This window comes from Ursus maritimus, unplaced genomic scaffold, assembly GCF_017311325.1.
Source record: "Ursus maritimus isolate PB19 unplaced genomic scaffold, ASM1731132v1 scaffold_6, whole genome shotgun sequence".
NCBI lineage: Eukaryota > Metazoa > Chordata > Mammalia > Carnivora > Ursidae > Ursus > Ursus maritimus.
The window spans coordinates 68,632,747-68,653,321 of NW_024426774.1; the positions used below are offsets into that span (position 1 = coordinate 68,632,747).

Sequence of the window (20,575 nt, forward strand, 5' to 3'; positions counted from 1 at the left end):
TATTGCTGCAGCCTTGAGTTACGTAGCTCAAACTTCCATGTGCCCCAATCCTACAGATAATTTATCATGGCTTGTGTGTCAGAAGCGTCACCTACCTTCCCTCCTCCCCTTCTTTGGCCTCTGCTGAAGTTGGCAAAACTACACTGAAGCCAAGGGACCCAATCAACATCCCTTCCCTTTCCTCTTTACACACAGTCTCCACTCCCTTATAAGTTCCCAGCATCTTGTCTTCCATCACTTAGAACTCAATAAATGCCTGTTTAAACAATTTCCAACAGGCATACAGAGTAATAAAGGAATTGTCTACCTTTTTTAACTTCTAACTCCAATATCATTCTACCTCTAGAAAATCTCTTTCCCTTTCCTCCTGCTTTCTCCCTCCTTCTATTTTTATCATCCTCTTAATTCCATTTGCTTTTCCAAACAACAATCCTCGTGGCTCGCAGGCCGAAGTATGAACTACCCTTCTGTATTCAGGCCGAGATGGACTCCCAGGGCATCACTTTTTTCTCCACCTTTGTGTCCACTAGCCACTCCATTTTTATTTCTTTGCATATTATATACATAACCTTGGATTTACTCCAAAATTTTAAGTAAATCATTGGGACATTTAACTGTTTGAAAAAAGAGGACTCATGACCCACATCAAACCACCCCTGAGTCCTCACATGACTGTTAATAACTAATGGTCTAGCTGAAATTGCAAAAAGCCATAATTACAATAATGATGGTGGGGAATGAAAACGTTAGCAAGAAACACTGAAAAAAAGTAACTGAGAGGACTTAGGATCTGTTGAATATTGAAGAGGAGTTAGAGGTGACCCCAGGATTTAAAGCTTGGGGTGGTCTAGTGAACCAATAGGGGTGATGGAGCTGTTGGCTGGAATTATTAACTGGGGAAGGGAGGAGAGTTGGGGGAGGCAAGTAATGAACCTGCTCTAGACTGCCTGTCCGTGTAGTGTTCACAGAACTCGTAGCAGAATACGGCTCTGGTAGTTGCATACACGGACTCTGGGCTACGAGAGAAATCTGTCCCAATAACGTGTGAAGCATCAAGAGGGAAAGCTGGAGAAATACAATGACAGAACTTCAGAAATGCTGACATTGAGAGGGCATGAGAAAATATGGTAGATGAGAACAGAGAATAAAATGTCTTGAATCCCTACTCTGTACCCTGCTCTGCGTTGCTCTACATTGGACATCCTTCCCACACTTTCCTCCACTTCTATTCTATTGACTCTGCACTCAGAACATCTCATGCATGTTGCTTCCTTCCAACTAAGCTGCTAATTCTTGGGAGACGGTTCTTGCTTTTTACGTGCTCTTACACGCTCTACACTTGCATAAAGAATGTACTAAAAAAAGCACTTATCACATGAGTCACTGCTTGAGACTTCATCTGTGAAAGGTGAACTTGCACGCTGACATATAGCCTTGCCAGGACTCTAGTACGATGCAGCATGGAGGACTGGGGTGGTATTTAGTTGTTTTATAGGCATATCACTCCCAAAAGGATTTCTACTTTAACAGGATTTTCTGAAGTGGAAATAGTTTTCCAACTTACTGGAAATAGGCCTACCTGATTTCTGCCATCTTTTTGATGCCCCAAAATCATATCCAAGGTCGACGTTACTTACTGGCTCTGTGGTAAATGGGGAAATTACTTAACCTCTATACGCCTCTTTTTCCTCTTTTGTAAAGGGACTAAGAGTGATACAACCCTCATAGGGTTGTTATGATGATTAAGCAATTTAATAAATATAAAGCACAGAAAAATTGGCAAATAAGAGCATAATAAATGTTAGCTATTATGACTGATTTTTAGTCGTTTTCCTCATCTGCTGCAGGAAGTGAGGTAAATACGTTACTTCAAAATACAATTACTCAACATCTTAAATTAAGACAAACCTAAAAATGGACACAATCGCTTGCTGTTGATGTATTTGAAAGTGAGTTGTATTCAACTGTCTCCGACTGAGTCATGGAGGGTTCTTTTATCGGTCTCATTTTGGGGCCATATTTAGAGCTTCTTTAGCAAAGACTCACCTAGTCCAGGAGAAGGAAGCAGATGTGACAGATCAGAAAAGGAAGGCATCTATCTGCTGCCACTGAGGAAGGAGGAGGAGCCCTTTGGCGATGTCCTTACCACATACTGACAGCAAGCCCCGCTCCACATTGACCCTGTCCCAAAGGGAACAATATCCTTCTTAGGTTATGCCTTCAGTGACAGAGACATCCTTATTGGGGCACCTTTGTGCACTGTCCACTCTTTTTTGATGGCCAATAGACCAGTGGTGAGTCTCTGTAGGAAAAACTCAGAATGGAGGTTAGGGCAATGCTATATATCGCCTGGTTTAAGAATCTAATCTGTAGATGGGGTTGAGAGAACTGTTTCTAGGACCTTTGCCAGCATCATTTTCCTAGCACAGGGGTTGGCTAGCTCAGTATCTCTCAGCTGCAGAGGAATTCAGCCCTAAAGTGCAGAAGGCGGCAGGTTGTCTGGCCGGCATGGTGACATCTGGAATTCACCATCTTATTTAGACCCTTTGACAACCCTGTGAGGTAGTCATTATTCCATTTTATAGGCAAGGAAACTGAAGCTCGGTGAGATTCCGTAACTTGCCCCCAGTTAAACAGCTGGCAGGAAACGGAGGCAGCATTCAAACTCAGGTCTATTTTAGCCTCTGGATCTGACCTTAAGGGAATTCTAAATGGGAGGGTTAAAGTATGTGTTTGGAGAACCGTTATGAACTTTTCTGGAATGCATTTCCACTGAAATTTTCACCTGTCCTGTTCTGTATTTTTTTTAAAGTATATAGCATATTTCCAGAAGAATTTGAGGAGTAAACATAGGACAGAAATACAGAAAATCACATTATGTATGTACACACACACACACATAAATGTGTTATGTGTATTATGTATAATCACATTTAACATTTAATTTGTAATAATTATATATGTAAAAGTATATTATTCATACATCTGCAGCTATATTCAAATGCAACATACCAACCATCCTTTTTCTTTTTTCCAGTGACTCAGATGTAGCCCACCAAATAAAGATAGAACCCAGTTAAAGCCTAGAATGCTAGACTGACTTAGAGACGACTGCTAAAACCTAGGACTGATTTTATTCTTTTAGATCCCCAGCACCCAGCCTAGTGCCTGAAACACAAAAGCTGCTTAATCAAAATCTGTCGAACATTTGTTGAATTTGTTCTTAACTCTTTTAAATATTCACTCCAAGGTTCTGCTAAACAAGAAGCTTCCTTCCTGTGCTAATACACAATCTGATTTGTAAATACTCTGTTTACTGCAAGTTTTCAAGAACACAGCTTTCTTGTGCAAGAGCCAAGGTGGAAAATCTTTTATAATCTTTCAAAGGTAATTCATTCATTCAGCAAACATTTGGCTGGTAGCAGGAATACTAAGATAAAAGGCAGTGTCGCTGTCCTCCTTGCGTAGTGAAGGAGACAAACCGGAGTGCAAATTCAATGTGAGCGCTACGACAGAGGGTGTATGTGGGGGTCCCAGACCATGGGGACTCAAGGAAGGAAAACAACCAACTCAATTTAGTCTGAGGTTATTAAAAACAAAAGAAATTTGATTTAGTGAATATTAAAAATACAATTGAATCCCCTAATGGGCCCAGTTAGGGAAGGGTATTTTGGATATATTAGAAGAAAGTGCTCTGTGGAAAGTCAAGGGAGGAGGGAAAAGAAGAGGCAGACCCAGTTGGAGAATATCTCCTATGTTGGGAGAAGGGAAAAAAAAAAAAAAACCAGCAAAGTCATCTCCATGGGTATTTAATTTCTTATTACATTCCAATTTGTAGATGTCATTGACATTCTAGTGAGACCTTTAACTTCTGATGATGGTTTTTTAGTTCTTCCTTATCCTGTAAACCCAGAGCAGCTCTGCTCTGAATCAAACAGTCCCAGCATTTAGCAAATCAGTATCAGGTGAAATGGTGGACAAATTAATACCCCTCTGAGAGTTTGAAATTTTATGCTAGACCTGGCTCAATTCTACATGCTCATTCATTCCCTAAAGTCCCTCCTACTGAACACCCCGCCCCCTTCAATCAAGTGTACCTGTATATAAATACCACTCCATTGACCAGAAGAATGCATGTCTGGAATAGAATTTGTGGCTCAGAAACTCACTCCAGAAACAATGCCCTGAAAACCCCCAGTATCTCACAAAGGCACATCTCCCCTTCCTTTAAGGAAACATGGAATTTCATGCACAAAAGAGACCTTAAAAGTCATCTTTTCTATCCCCCAATCATAGAATCATACCAGTCATCTCTACTCTTTCCTCCTCCATAGGCGTCTTGTCAATTCAAAAACTTCATCTGGGAGCCACAGGAAGCTAGGAAATGCTGCGACCCAGAGAAACACAGCCAAAGGCATCCAGAAGCTATTAGTATGGCAGACCAAATATACGTATATGCCCTCTATATGCTGTGTATTAAATGTGAAACTCCCTGGAATAAAAGCCTAACTCACAGACAAGTGAGCCTTGGCTGAAATTTGGGCATGCTGCCTACAGAAAAGGGGTGAAAGACACCGAAGACAAGTGTCATCTCCTTTGCAGTTCTGCAGATGCCATTTCTGGATCTGACTACTTTTCCTCCATCTACCCATCCATCCACTAAACATTTACTGAGTATCTATTACATGCCAATTTACCACTAGATGCCAAAGATACAAAGACAGATGAATAAGGTACCATCAGGAATTCAAAGTCAAGTTGGGGAAGCAGACAACGACCACATACCCCCATCAAAAAAAGAGCAATGACAAAACAATGTAATTCCTTTAACTGACCAATCAAATAAGTCTTGTGAGAACTAGAAGGTAGGAAAATTTCAATGAGAAAGAAAGGGAGTCTTTCCAACAGGGATGCAGGGTTTTTAAAATCAAGTGCCTCACTCCCCTTGGTTTAATTTAATTGAAATCCTCTATTATGCTTTTCACATCCAACCCTGCGTGTGATGTGGAAAAAGGTCTGGTGGGGTGTTACTACCATTCTTGTAAAGAGCCTTGCAGTCAAAACCAGCTCCATCCCCATCACATGAGGTATTAGAAACGAAGAATCTCCAGCCCCACTCAAGATCTTCCCATGAAGAATTTGAACAAGATCCCCAGGGGACTCATCTGTGCATGAACATTTGAGAAGCGCTATCCTAAAAGATGAGTAGAGCCTCATCTCTGGAAATAAGCTTTCCACAGAGTCAAGATCTCTCACCCAAGAAGAACTGCATTCAATGTCTACATTGAACATTTCCCAAACTTTCTGATCTCAGAATCCCTTTGCACTCTTAAGAGTTATTAAAGCTACCAAAGAGATTTTGTTTATGTGGGTTATAGCTACCAACATTTACCATACTAGAAGTTAAAACCAGGAAATATTTGTCAGTGCATTTTAAAACAATAAATCTCTACATGCTAACATAAATAATTGTCATACAAAATAACTGCCTTTTCAAAAAAAATTAGTGTGTAGAGTACCATGGTTTTACATATTTGCATATTTTTCAGCAACTGGTTTAATAGAAAACAGACGGAATCTCATATCTGCTTCTGCATTGTAGCTGTTGCCATATTACACATCAAGGAACCCCTGGACTCCACTGTATCCTCAAAGAACGAGAGAGAATCAATTCTACTTTAGCATTATTATGAAAATACTTTTGGCCATATAGGCCACAAGATTACACTTTGAGAGCAGCTGATCTATCACATGCCTACAGCTCTCCTCTCCTCACAAACCCTTTACCTGTTGCCTCTAAGAAAACGCCATCGCAGCTGGAATTGTGCCAATTGCAATGATTAGTCACCATTGCAAAGAAAATTCTTAACTGAAGCTATTGAAACAAAGAATGGTTTCTTAATGATATAAGTTCTTTGGATGTAAAGATTCCACACCCTCCCTTCAAAGACCAATCTAATGATCCTCACAGCTGCATGGTTAGCTTAGTCAAGTCAGGTAACCTTTTCAAACCTCACTGGTGATGGCATTGGCCACTCCACTTCACATAGGTATACTAAAAACGAAGGGAAGCTATGCAGAATAAAAAATACTATCAGTTATCAATACTAAATAAATGTTCTTACATATTTTCCACAGCAGCTCTTGCTACACATTTAACATCTGAAATGTGACTTTTTATTTAACTTTTCTTACTTATGATAAACCAAATCTAACTAGGGCCTTCTCTGTTTTACTCCGGCTTCCTCGTTAGATTTCTAGTTTATCTTTGCTACAATTTTGCCTCATTACCTCTCATTATCTTGTGCTCCAAGAACCTTATTTGACTAATTTATTGTCTCAGTAACCAAGGGAAAATTGGCCCTTCTTGTTCCTGAAGCAAACTTTAAGACAAAGTTCATACATCTAAGAAGGACCTTACTGATCATCTAGTCCAGCACTTCTCAATCTTTCCTGTATATAAGAATCACCATTGCTTGGAAAATTAAAGGGAGAGAAAAAGAATACCAGGGTCCCTCTCCAGACTAATTAAATCCAACTCTTAGATGTGGACCCAGGCTTTGGAATTTTTTTAAGGTCCATCAGAAGATTCTAAGGTGCACTCAGAGTTGAGAAACTATGATATAGTCCAAATATCCACTTTACAGATGGGGAGCAGAGATGGCCAAGAGGGGAAGGACGCTTACTTAGAATCACCAGGACAGAACTAGGATTTGAGTAACATCTTCTGGCCAAACAACATGACCAAGATTCTTCTAGTAATTCTCTTAATTCAGAGTTCTCAAAACACAAACAAAAAGTTGTTTATTCTCCTCCCCTTGCATCTGTCAAATAACTTTATGTTCTATACACAACAAAATAGATGCACCTACTTTTTAAAGATTTTATTCATTTGAAAGCAAGCTCTTGTGCGCACATGAGTGGGGGGAGGGGCAGAGGGAGAGGAACAAGCAGACTCCTCGCTTAACTCGGAGCCTGACGTGGGGCTCAATCCCAGGGTCCTGAGATCATGACCTGAGCCAAAGTCAGATGCTTAACTGACTGAGCCACCCAGGCACCCTGAGATGCACCATTTAAGTTTAAAGTTTAACAAGTTAGACAAGCATGTATGCTCATGTTACTACTTCCTCAATCTTGACATAGAACATTTCCATCATCCCAGAAAGTTTCCCCTTACCTCCTCCCCATCAGCATCCTCCATCCCAAACCCCGGGTGACAATTACTCTGATTTCTATCACTATTGATTAGTTTTTCCTGTTTTAGAACCTCATATAAATGGAATTATACAGTATGCATTCTTTTACTCAACATAATTTCTTAAAAATTCAACCATGCTCTATCCATAGTTTGTTTCATTTTATTGATGAGTCGAATTTCATCATATGGATATTTCACTTTATCCATTGGGTTGTCCCCAGTTTGGGGCTATTACAAATAAAGCTGCAATGAACATTTGTCTAAAAGTCTTTGGGAGGGTATACATTTTCATTTATCTTGAGTTAATATACAGGAATGGAAATACTGAGCCCAAGGTGGCCTGGGAGGCAGGATGTGTAAATCAAAGTGTTCCGACCCTGCAACCAGCCAGAGGTGGCTCTGCATACAAGTGGGGCTGTTTATGAACACGGAGATCAAAATACTTTACAGGCATGTCAAAAGGATTGGAGACAATGTATATGGAGTAGCTGGTAAATAAAAATATGTAATAAATGATAATAGGAACAACTAGAGATGGCACTGGTTTGGACTGGAACAAGATCCCTGAATTTCTCAGTGATGTGCTTTTCTACTCCTGCATACTGTTCACTTCCCCTCAACCCTCATCCAATCAACACGCCCCTTCTACCCCTACAAAACCCCAACACCCTCCCCTGTATTTAAGGTGAGGCTATAAAATACGAACTACCTTCTGAAATAATTTAGAAGTGTTCTTCGGCTTGTTCATTCTAATAATGTGTAGTTCTCTTTGACAAATGAACGGAAGGAAGGGAGAAAATCCACAGAAGGGAACTCTCAGCACATGAATTCAGGAAAGGAGAAATGTCTACCTTTTAGGCAATGTTGGGCTGAGATATTACCATGAGTGGTGAACCAAACCAACTGGTAGCAGTAAGTGAACCTGGCAATCATTTCTGGAAGATATGGCCCCATTTGGATTTAAGCCCTGTCACCTCGTTCTTCCTCCATCACTTACCTTTCCCTGTGCAACCTTTTCACTTGATTCCTTTAAGTGTTCAAATTAATGTCTTCTTTTTCTAGGTCTACCACCCCCTTCCTACTCCTTCTCATTCCTGTACCTCTCAGCACTCCTTCCACTTGTAGGACAGAGGAGCAAAATAAATGGCCAAGGGCCAACATGTTCTATCACATGCGCGTGCACACACACACACACACCACCCTTATCCATGCTCATCTGTAAAAGTTGTGAATACTTAAGTTGACCAAGTGAATCATGAAAAATGCTATCATAGCATAAGAAGGCTCTTTCCTCTCACAAAACGTCTCCCCTCAGAGGGGCTTGTGAGAAGTGACCCACCACCACTGCGTTGACAAGCTCCAGATGTCACCAGCCCCCCTCGCTGAGATGGCTGCTGCTCATCACACCTCCCCTGGTAAACTTCCTCCCTGCTCTGCCCTCCAGGCTTCTCCCTGATCAAGAGCTTTCTAGAGCTCTTCAGCTAAATCCCAGGCCAGCAGACAGTGCTTCTGCCTCAGCCAATTTGAATGCACGCTGCCTCTGAGATTTCCTGAGACACTCTCAGCTGCTGCATTAAAACTGCATGAGCCTTCCTCGGGAGGCCTAATAATAGCACGTTTCATCTGTGAGCCACTTTATAAACATTAAGTGATTAAGCCACCCACTATCTTCTCAAGCTCTGGGCTTCGGCACAGTGGACTTCACTCTCCACTGCCCTCAAATTACTCCAGCAGGAAAAAAATACAAAAAACAAAACAAAACAAAACAAAAACTGAAACCTGAAAGATCTTTTCTGGGTATTTTAGGTCAAGACATTAAGACCAAAGGCCTTGCAGTAACAACCCCTACTTCGGTAATAGTATGGAGGGGGAAGGTATTTAAATTCACGCTCCTTTGAAAAGAGACTGAATTGAGGTTCTCATTTACCAAGGCGAGATTAGCAGAGAGAAGAACCTGATTCCACGGTCTAGAGCAAGGTCACTGAACTAGAGCCCCTGGCACCAAATCCAGCCTGCCATCTATTTTTATAAATAAAGTTTTATTGGAAGACAGTCATGGAATCTATGGCTACTTTTGCACTGCATTATCAGTTGAGCAGTTGTGATGGAAACCAAATGACCCACAAAGCCAAAAAATATTTACCAGCTATCCCTATAGAAAAACTTTGCTGACCCGTGCAGGGTCTAAGGAACGTAAAGTTTATTCTCATCCTGTATATTCCCTAAATATCTTTAATCAATTCTCTTTCCCTTTCTGGGCTTTAGTTGTTACATCTGTAGACTGAATAATCTCTAAACTAACTGAGCCATCACCTTAGGCTCATTCTCTCATTGTTCTCTGAGTATTAGCATCTCATGTGTTAGCTTTGTCTCATTATTACAGCTGACTTCTTTGAGGGCAGGAATAGAGTTGTCTGTGTCTCACCGATCATTGTAGGCAGGAGGCTCTAGGCTGAGCCCTAAATCCTTCTGTGGAGTATAACTGAACTGACTTGAATCATATGGTTTGTTTTTTGTTTGTTTGTTTGTTTGCAGAGAGATCTCACAGAATGAAGTCTTGGAAGCGATCGAGGCAAATGTGTTCTCCAACCTGTCCAAATTACATGAAATGTAAGCAAGATCCTGTGGGGTTTGCTCATGATCGTTGGCAATAGCCTTATATTTTGTGTATATCCCTGGAAGGCCCTATCTCTGCTCAATCCTCTGATCTCTAGAAATTCATTTCAAGGGGCACCTGGGTGGCTCAGTCGGTTAAGCATCTGCTTTTGGCTCAGGTCATGATCTCTGGGTCCTGGGATCGAGCCCCACATGGGGCTCCTTGCTCAGCGGGGAGTCTGCTTCTCCCTTTCCCTCTGCCTTTCCCCTGCTCATGCACTCACGCACATGTGCGTGTGCACGTTCTGTCTCGAATGAATAAATAAAATCTTTAGGGAAAAAAAATTAATTTTAAGATGTCAAAGTCAGCCCAAAAGGCACTGTCATGCATCTCTCTGCCTGGTGATCCAGGTACCAGCCCAGAACCTAGTCTTGTCCTGCTTCCTCCCTCCCAGATTTTTTTCAATAATAGACCCAAGAACCTTGTTCTGTGACTGAAGATACCTCTAGCTCATCCTCTCCTTTAAAATTATTCCAAAGTCCAAAATAAAGCCCACATGATGTAGTTAAAGATAGGCAATCCTCACTTGAATACTAGCCCATGCCATGTATCACCATGAAATCTTGACCAAGATACAAAATCATTCCAAGACTTAGTTTTCTTACCTGTAAAATGAGAATAATAATAAAAGGGCATGGCATAGGATCACTGTGCTGAATAAAGGAGATAAATATAAATTAGATCTAACACCTCAACTGGCATAAAGTATGTCATAACGATCCTTGGTTCCTTATAATAATCCAATTTGCTTTCTTGACCTTCTAGTTTTACACACCTGTCAATATTCATACCAGCCTATAATTACAATAAATTAATTCATAGACTCATACAATGTCAAGGCCAGGAGAGACTGGAGACTATCTGGTCCCAATTTTTCCAAAGTATATTCTGTTTATCATTAAATACTCAGAAAATTATTATTATTTTTTTTAAGGGAAACGATTCTATGGTCAAATAAGATTAGGAAACACTGGGCAAATAAAGTTAGATTCACATACTATAGGAAAACTCAGAATCTCTAACATGCAAACATATATTTAGAATCTCCAAGGAGGGTATTTTATTAAGGGTTCTCAACCAGTATCACTGGAAAGGTTTCTTCTGTGGGGCACATATTAATATCTCACAAAATTCCCATGCAACACAGTTAGGAAAGCCACCAAACCACTTTCTTAGTATTACAGCCAAGGATGAAAGACACAGAGAAGTTGCAAGACTTATCTAAAGTCACCCAGCCAAATCCACAGCAGGATAAGGACTTGAAAATAAATCCCAATTCTGGTATTTTTAAAAAAAAAAAAAAAAAAACCTCTTAGCATTTGCGCACGCACACACACACACTCACACATATATGTACATATATACACACACATTCACATAATTCATATATCTGTTTAGCAGGGACACTCGGTCTGTCTGTACTGTCAGACTGCTCCTTCCCTTTTCCTTCCTTCTACCCACTCTGCCTCCCACCCGCATTATTCCCTCAATGTCATTAAACCTCTGCAACTGATGCCTTCCCTCGCTCTCCCCCATTGCCCTCCTGTTCCTTCCTTTCTGCTCTGTTTGGTCTCTCCTTATCCTAGTTGGGAAGAGAGAGTTGACCAGGGTCTCAGACCCACAGGGAATGTCAAAGAAATGAGCCAAAGGGCAGCCGGCTCTCTGGGCGGGGTCAAGCAAGCATCCCTCTCTGTGGTTCAGTGGGCTGCGGAGCTAATACAATGGCTCTTTCATCTCTTCCCCGCACAGAGAGGTGCTCACCCCCATGTAGCACTGACCGTACTTAAAATAATTAATTACCTGGTGCTTGGATCTGGGTAGCTACAGGTTACTGCAATATAAAAGCTAATGAAACAGGGAGGAAGTAATTAGCACAGAGCATGTCTGCAAATATACATTGATCCAGCAGGATGAGGCAAGGGCAGTCTCTTTCTGTCGGAGTCCAAATATGAGCATGCTCACCTCCCGACTACTGATCAGGACACAGCAGAACCAACGAGGGCTGACGTCACCACTTCTCGTGAGCTGTGAGAGTAGCCTTGGTCTACGGCATGAAGGCAATCACCAGCACGTTCCCAGCCACTGTCTGCCACGATTTCTTGGTTAAAATCAGAGATGTCCCCTGCTTTTCACCAGATCTTTGTTTTCCTTTGCCTCTTTACTTTTTCCCTAATCTTCTGCCCTTTACCCTTTCCCTTCCTCCCATCTCCTTTTCACCTTCTTCTGTTGTTTTCCATCCCCGGCTCTCTTGCCTCCAGACCAGACAAAAATCTCTTTTCCCCATATTAGTCTCATCCCTGCCCTCTTAGCCTCCTCAAGGAGGTCTCTGTGAGACACTTCCTGGTTAGAGATGCAGTATGCTGGGTGAAAAGGGTACACTCAACCAGCGCTTTGTTCGGCTTTGATTAACAGGTGCCAAGAGGACATCAGTTACGAAAGCCAAATGGGTTAATATTTAGTTTGCACAGATTAGTGTAGTAAAAGCACTGCGTGCGGTCTCAACTCTTTGTTGAAATGATGGATGGAGAGGTGGATGACTGATATACCCTTTGCTTAATGTGAAAAATACTACAGCATTCCTTAATGTTGAGTTCATGTGCGTGTTCTTTCCTGTTTTACAGTAGAATTGAAAAGGCCAACAACCTGCTATACATTGACCCTGATGCCTTCCAGAGCCTTCCCAACCTCCGATATTTGTAAGAACTCTTATATTCTGTTGCCCCCTCTATAAACAAATTGTGTATTTCTGTTTCAGCAAAACGTCCACTTGCTACTCCAGGGAGAAACTGCTTTTTATAATAGATGTGAGTTAACACAGACGGGGGGGGACACTTGCTGGTGAATTTTATTTTAGTTTAGTAAGTGAGTTCCACTAATATCACTGCATTTTTGTTTTCATTTACTAAAACAGACATTTGCATTAATGGAATTGTCACATGGACCTCTTGCAGAACTCAGTCATAATTTCGTGTTAATAAGATGCAGCCAGAATTTGTGCTAGCATTTAGCTTGTGACCTTGACCTCAAAGACATCTCGTCTGTTCCGCATATATGCATTTTTCTCTGATACATTATGGTGTTTTATTTTGTAAGTTTTAGTTAATAACAGACACGGTATTTCATCAGCCGAGAGATTCCTAGCGTTTGAGCTTCCTCCTTTGGGCCTGCCCCATCAGCAAAAACACTGCTGCTTCCATTCAAATGGCTTCCAAAATAGCTGAGTGCTTGAGAGCCCACAGTGCTATGATAGGACCCCATAAAATCCCAGGTAAGAACTTGGGCTAGAAGTCACACTAAGCCCATATACTAGTCACTTATCACAGGCAGAACTTAATCTCTATGGCTTATTTCCCTGTCACAACAATGAAAATAATGATACATGTGTATCAGTTACCTAGTAACATAATAATGTATAACCACCACCACCCCAAAAAGTGAGTTTTAAAGCAACAGCTCTTTATTGTCTCTCATCTGTCTGTGAGTTGATCCGTGGAATGGGTCTGCTGACCTGGACACTGTTTGCCTGACCTCAGCTAAGCTCACTTAAGTAACTACAGTTAGGTGGCATGTCAACCAGCGGCTGGCTGCTGTCTATGGTCTCAGTTGAGAGGCCAGGTCTCCACCAAGTGGTGCTCATTTCCAGCAGGCTAACATAGGTTTGCTCTACTGGCAGTCTGGGGTTCCAACAGAGAGAGCTCAAGCTTGCAAGCCTCTTGAGACCTACACCCTGGATTACCACATTGTCTCTTCTAGAGCATTTTACTGGCCAAAGGGACTCATGAGGCCAGCCCTGATTCAAGAGTAATGAACCACACTCCATTTTGTTATGGGAAAAGCTGCAAAGTCACAAAATAAGGTGTGTAGATACAAGGAAGGATAAGGAATTGAGGCCATCTTTGCAACCAGTTTAAAGTATGTAAAAAGTTTTACACGCTGCCTGTCACGTGGTAAATGCTCATGTTAGTATTCGCTGCTAGTGATACTTTGACCCTAAATTTTGATCCACAAGAACCGGAGTTTGCAGGTAAAATGAGCAACAATGGGCCATTGTATACCTCAGCTCCAACTAAAGGAATAAAAGATTTAACAGAATAGAATCTATATAACATGGAATTTCCTCTCGCTGATAGGAGCCCTGGAAAGGATCTGAGAAAGAATCAAGGTTGTTCACTCCTGAGTTAATGTCAGAGGCAGGACCGGCTTCATTGGCATGCTGCCCATGCAGTCACACAGGGCTCCATGCTCAAAAGCACCCCTCCTAGAGGGCCTCCCACTAGGTTTCATTCCCTGCTGCCACTGTCGTGAAATACTTAAACATTGCTTTTTAACAAAGGGCCCTGCATTTTCATTTTGTACTCTGCCCCACATACGTAGCCACTCAGGCTCAGAAGTCAGGGTTAGGACCTCTTCTAGTTTTAGACCTGGGGGTCTTGGCTCCCTAAATGGACTTTGCTGTACCGCCTGCCGAAGCTAACCTGGACTAGGCACACAAGAGTAGAGGAAATATGGGTTAACAGAGAAGGCGTGGGCCTTAGAATTAAACTAAAACTTCATCTTCACCCCACCATCTACTCTTGGGACAATTGCTGGACTTCCGAGATGCATTCGCATAGGACCCTGAGGTGAGATTTAGGTATGAAAATATTACATAAACTATGAAGTATTCAAAAACATTAATAAATGTACTGAGTATTTTGCAGGATGATTATTTCTGCCCAAAGTCTACCAGTCCACTCTCAGGAAAAGTCCATTAAGGGCTGATTAAGAGTTATGGTGGCCACCAAGACCTTCATCTTTTACCTACACTGTTTGTCATGAGTTCAAAAAGACAAGTTTGGGAAATGCCTTTACATTTCATGGAGCAGTACAGAAAAGAAAAAAAAAAAACTCTATATGATGGCAGAAGGACTGGATTCTGGGTAGGATACTGATATTTATTAGGTAGACAGCAAAGTACCTTCTGTAAGCCTCAGTTTCCTTATCTGTAAATAGGGTGGGTTGTGAAAAACAAATAAGATTATGCCTGTAAAAAAAACATTGCCAATTGTTTTTCAGTACACAAACTATAAATAACCATTCAAATAGGAGTGCCTGGGTGGCTCAGACGGTTAAGCATCTGACTCTTGATTTTAGCTCAAGTCGTGATCTCAGGGTTGTGAGTTCAAGTCCTGCATTGGGCTCCTCTTTCCCTCTGCCCCTCCCCCTTTCCTCTCATGCGCACGTTCTCTCTCTCTCTCAAAAAAAAAAAAAAAAAAAGGCTACACAAACATAAAATTATTAGTGCCTGTTACCCAGCTGGCTTATTTCATTCCTTCTTTTCTTCTTTCCCTCCCAATGTCCATCTTCCCTTCTTTCACTCCCTTTCCTCTTAGAAGAAGTCTGAATGGAATATGGGGACCACAGAGCCTTCAATAACAGAATAAAATCATGTTACGGCATGCAAAGGCATCCGCAGGAGGACTGCCACTCACACACATGTAATGAAAAGCATTCCTGCAGAGGATAGATCCAAAAAGAAAACCACCCCTTCACATACATAGTCCATAGCGCTTGATAATAGCAGCACACTAGTAGCCTGGATGGTGGGCTGGGAGCAGGTGAATAAGGGATGAGGAATCATTGCAAAGTTTGACATCAAGAGATCTAGAGTTAGACTCAATATTGGCCCACACCTTATGGCCAACACCATTCACTCTTATTAATAAGGACCCTCAGCCTTCCCTCTAGGGTGTGAGAGCTGGGGAGGAGCTCGGGAGGATGTGGGCATGGAAGGCACAGCCCCAGCGGGGAGGAATGGGAACTTTGACCAAATAGGCCAGGCTATGACTTTGACTATGACTTTAGGCAGAGACCTAAATCTATGCCATCACGCATCAAATCCATCTCCCCCCACCCCGCTTTGTGTCCTTTTCTCACTTTGAGGTGTTGAGTAGTCCCCAGTCCCACCTGGCTCCCCCATCAAGTTCAGACAAAGCTGTAGGTGACCAATTCGAGCCACATCCTTTCATAAGAGGAGGTTATTGTTCTCAGAGCATTTGAGAAAAGAATTTGTAAGCAATTTGGAGGAACTATGTCATTGTCAAAGTATACTCCTTGATTACGCTGAGAAAAATATTTATATAATTCTACAGTGAGCAAAATTCTTTCACATCCACTGCCATGCTGATCTCCATCAGGAAGTTAAGAAGAAGAGTGTTCCATCTTAAGTCTTTTGACTTATTGCCAAGGGTGGGCTTTTCCTAGCTACACATTCTTCTTTCGTATATGGCACATGGTGACCCTGGGAACCCCAGCAACTCTGAACTCCAGAGGCACTTCTGCTAGCAATACTTCTCTTCAGGGCTCAGGCTATGGCCCTTAGAAAAATTCTCCATACTGATATCTAAATTAGTTGGACCTCGAAGCTGAAAGAGTCCGTAATGGAAACAAAGCCCAGCTGAGCTTCCTTCTCCTTCCACGTTTATTTGCGTCTGAGCAGCAGTCATAAACGGCCTCACAATCCAGCAGCCAGGTAGAGGTAGATGGCAACGATTTCAGATATTCTTTGGGATGATGAACTACTTGCTTCAAGGCAAAGAAGAAACACAAAATGGATGAAGGAATCCAGAGGGGACCAGTAGGATTGAATAGTTGCTTATTTCCTGAAACCAGGATAAATGTTTATCATCACAGCCACCAAAGCAGGAAATTACAAGGGGTTAGAGGTAAGTTTCCATTTGACTTGAGCATCCCAATTGTCACACACATGCACGCGTGCACGCACACACAGAAATGTTGTTTTGAAATTTTCAGCATTGATTCCATTTCATGCTGATCATTTGATGGTACAGAATTTAAGACAACTAGAAATCAACGTTCTTCATCACTGCCTACATACTTCACTGAGGAACCTAAGTGGCTAGAAAAAACTCATGAATAAAGAAATGTACTTTGACTAGAAGAATATACATCAAAGGATTCATCTGGGTGCATTTTTTAAGTCAATATTGTATTTGCAGGCGATATTTCTTTCTTTACTGCTCTGCCTTCCTGGAGCTGACCTTTTGTGTATGAAAGATTATCTATTGATCTGTAAATAAGGTTTACGCAATAGTCTCTTGCCTTTGCATCCTGTCAATGCAATTCTCAGGCAGCTGGATGTTGCTCTTTACTTCTCAATAAACCCTAATTCCATCTTAGCAAACCCTTCACATGGCGGGGGAGGGCCCCTCCCCAACTGACAACCATCTTCTACTCACAGGCAGGTCTGTTAGACCCTCCTTAGGCTTCCTGTTAACTGTAGCCACACCATCTGCTTTCTCCAGCCAGGGATAACTCCAGGAGAGTCCTCAAGGGGACTCACCCTAGCAATTCAGGTTGTTTCTTCCCCAACCCTCCCCTAAGTCCCTCACTCTGTTCTGTATTTCTCCCTCATTTCGTTTAGTAGGAGTAATGAAAGTAGTTTCTCTGATGATACAAGTTGAACCATATGTCGGACATCTCCAAGGACAGACATTAGGGACTCAGGAAGCAGCACAGAGTAGTGCCACCTGTCTGGGCTCAGGTCTTGGCTCCCACCCTTCTCGTCTGTGTGACCTTAGGTAATGGTCTTAATTCTCTAAGTCTCAGTTTTCCTCTCAGTAAACCAGGAAAAACATTACCTGCACCTTTGTATTGTATGAAAGAAGTTACTGAGAACAATGACTGACATTTAGAAAATCCTCAATAAGTGTTATTAAATTCTTATTAAACACTTGACCCTGTCATTTACAGCTAAGAGAGCCCACACAGGAGACTTCACCTCCTTGTACCACAGTTCTCACCTACGCTTAAAGAAAACAGTAATACCTCCCTCTTGAGATTGTTGCGAGGATTAATTTGATGATGATAATGACAGTAGTGGTGATGGTGGGATATTTTCCCCCTCCAGTATTCCTAAAATTTTTGAAAGCCTTTTTAACTTTTTCTTTTGCGAAGAATCTACTGACCAGTATTCAAATGTGAAAAACAAAAACATTATTTGTGCTTCTCAAAGGAAAGAGGCATCCTTCTTACTAAACTCCTGACATATCCAGAAAGGGCCTTCAAACAAGCAAAAAACTTCACTATCCTTCAGAGTTCTAATGGAGAGCTCCTGACCACTCCTCTTAATGTTTATTTTCAATACTCGTTGTCCACAATATCCCTTTGCCATCTCCATAAAAATTAATTCCAGTTCTTCACACCACCAGCTGGTAGGATACTGCTTCCCACTTTTACGTTGATTTACAGTTTAATTCCTTTTATCATACTTTATGGCATCTGAACCTCACAGCAATCGAAGAAGTAGGCAGGGTAGTAGAAGTCCACGCATTTTGCAGTAGTAAGCTGGCCTTGCCTGTAGTCCCTGATTGCAGGGCTCTCCTGACAGGAATGTGCAATGTCCCTATGAATTGGAGTATTCTGGGTATACAGCAAAGTCTGGCTCTCTGTTCTGATGGGAGAAGGACCATATGAGGGTTCAGTTTTAGAAGTTATGGCAGCCATGTACACAGAGGAAAGGATTGGTGCCTCCCCTTTTCTTCTCCATGATTTTGGATGTGAACAGGCCAGTACATAAAAACTCATTCATTCAATCACTCAACAATCATTTACTGAGGTCATACTATAGTCTAGGCTTTGCAGTAGTTTTGGGGTATACAAAAGATACGAAGATAAATGAATTTCCTGCCGTTATGGAGCCTTACATTCTAGTTGAAGAGACGACGTTGGATAATGTTAGGTGGTATAAAGAAAGATAAAGCAGGCCAAGCAGAGAGTAATGTTTTAGAAACGGGGCGGTTGAGAAAGGGTGGAGGGGATGGCCTTGCGAGAGATACAGGAGACATCTATGGACAGCGGTCAAGGAGCTCAGTCTTCCGTGGAGAAAAGGCTAGCCAGCATCCATTAATCCTTGGCAATAACACATCTGTAGAGCTGTGTGGTACTGGTCACATATGAGCGGACTAACCCAATGCCTTAGGCTCCAGTAGTCAGGGGACGCTTCATGGGGGTAGGCAGCCCTTAGCTGCAACTTAAGGGATAAATAAAATTTGGAAAGACAGAAAAGAACGAATTTCCTGTGAAAAAAAGAGATGAGCAAAGGCATTTAAGGTAAAAGGACCACAGAGCAGGCAGATGACGGGGAGAACTGAGTCCCAGCTAAAAAGAAGATACTCACTGAGGTGTAGGACTGCATTAAGATAGATTGGGTTTGGTTAAGATTAGAAAAGGGAAATTAAGGCAGGGGAGTTCAGGCCTACTACCGTGGTAAAGAGTAAGCTATAAAAGATTTTGAGCCGCAGAGTGACAAGAAGATAATGATTTGGGCTATAGATTGACCAGGAGCCGGGTACAGACTATACACTCAAGGGAGACCTGCTAAGGGGCAACTTCTGTAATCCCAGGGTACAGTAATGGTAGCACCTGGAGGATTGGGAAGGTGTGGTTCAACTGGGGACACATTTCCAAAAAGGAGGTATGTGATTGAGGTCTAGGTGAGACACGGACCCAAGTGACTGCACTGATTTTTGCCCCACACCTCTAATAACCCCCAAAGCCTTCCTTCCCCCGTGCCTCCCCTAAGCACCTCCCACATAGAACCATCCTGCAGATGGGGCCAGAAGTCCTTTTACACGGGGGCTGGTGATTATTGGAAAGAAATTATTAGCTATCTCCCTAGCTGTCTGTTGTAAGGATCTAAGGATGTTGTCATGACTACAGAAATGTTTCAGCACAATAGAAATTATACAATTGCTTCTTTTATCAGTTAGGTGTCTAGCAGAGCCAACTCCGCCTGCCATTGTCAATGCTAGCAAAATATGGCCAGATTTTCTTCTGAAATGCTCAAGTTCAGGATGAGACTTCAGCCTGACCATGTAAGCTCAAGGAGGGCAAGAACCTCCTCTTAACCAAGGGCTTGACCATCAAGAAGGTGATGTTTTCATACTGCTCACCTCCCCTCCTCATTCCTCTAACCTGTTCACGGTGTTTTCTCCTACAAGAAGCCCAGGTCTTTTCCATCAGCAAGACTATTACTTGACCCATCAGTATACATCAATATGTTCAGGTCTTGATGTTCTTCTTCCTAGAAGAATTTCCAGTTTTAAAAGAGAGGCCTAGAAAAGGCAATGTGAAACCCAAGAATTGATAAAGATGGACTCCAAGTATGGAGCTTTCTGGAGGGGGAGGTAAGTCCCAAAGGATCCACTCCAATAGCACCTAGGCGACCATACTCAACTCACTTGCAGAGTCTCTGAATTATATTTCCATATGAGGTAGTTGTGTCCTCACCTCATTAACTTTGAAATAAGTCCTGCCTGTCATCACTAGAAGTCAGACGTAAAGACAAGTCTAGCAAGGGTTCAGAGAGAAACAAGTCTCAGGTGAGCTGTGTGAAGCTCAGCCCTGATTTCTTGCTCAGTGCTAGCATAGCTCCCACTTCCCCCGACAGTGATGACTGATCCTTTTAGGTCTCAGCTTCTTCATCTGCAAAATGGACATAATATGCTTAAAGAGGTTAATGAGAAGGGGAAACTGGACTACACATCCTCTAAGATCTCTTCTAACTCTCCAGTGCTTAGTGTCTCAACTGCGATCCTCACAAATCTGGGGCCCCCCGGTGTTGCTGCCGGTCCTCAGACCCAGCACGAGGTGAAGGAGAAATTCGCTCTGCAAGATGGGAAAATACAGCGTCCTGTGGAACACTCTACTTCCCAGATCAG

General features: G+C 42.1%; 1 protein-coding gene across 2 annotated transcripts in view; it reads left to right on the forward strand.

Annotated features, from left to right (window-relative positions):
- The window catches only part of FSHR (follicle stimulating hormone receptor), a 163,465-nt gene that overhangs the window by 105,044 nt on the left and 37,846 nt on the right, over nucleotides 1-20,575 (forward strand). For both annotated transcript variants that reach the window (XM_008700446.2, XM_040623492.1), the window contains exons 3-4: nucleotides 9,734-9,808; nucleotides 12,476-12,550. In XM_008700446.2, the coding sequence (XP_008698668.2) occupies nucleotides 9,734-9,808; nucleotides 12,476-12,550 (150 nt within the window). The remainder of the gene's footprint in view (nucleotides 1-9,733; nucleotides 9,809-12,475; nucleotides 12,551-20,575) is intronic.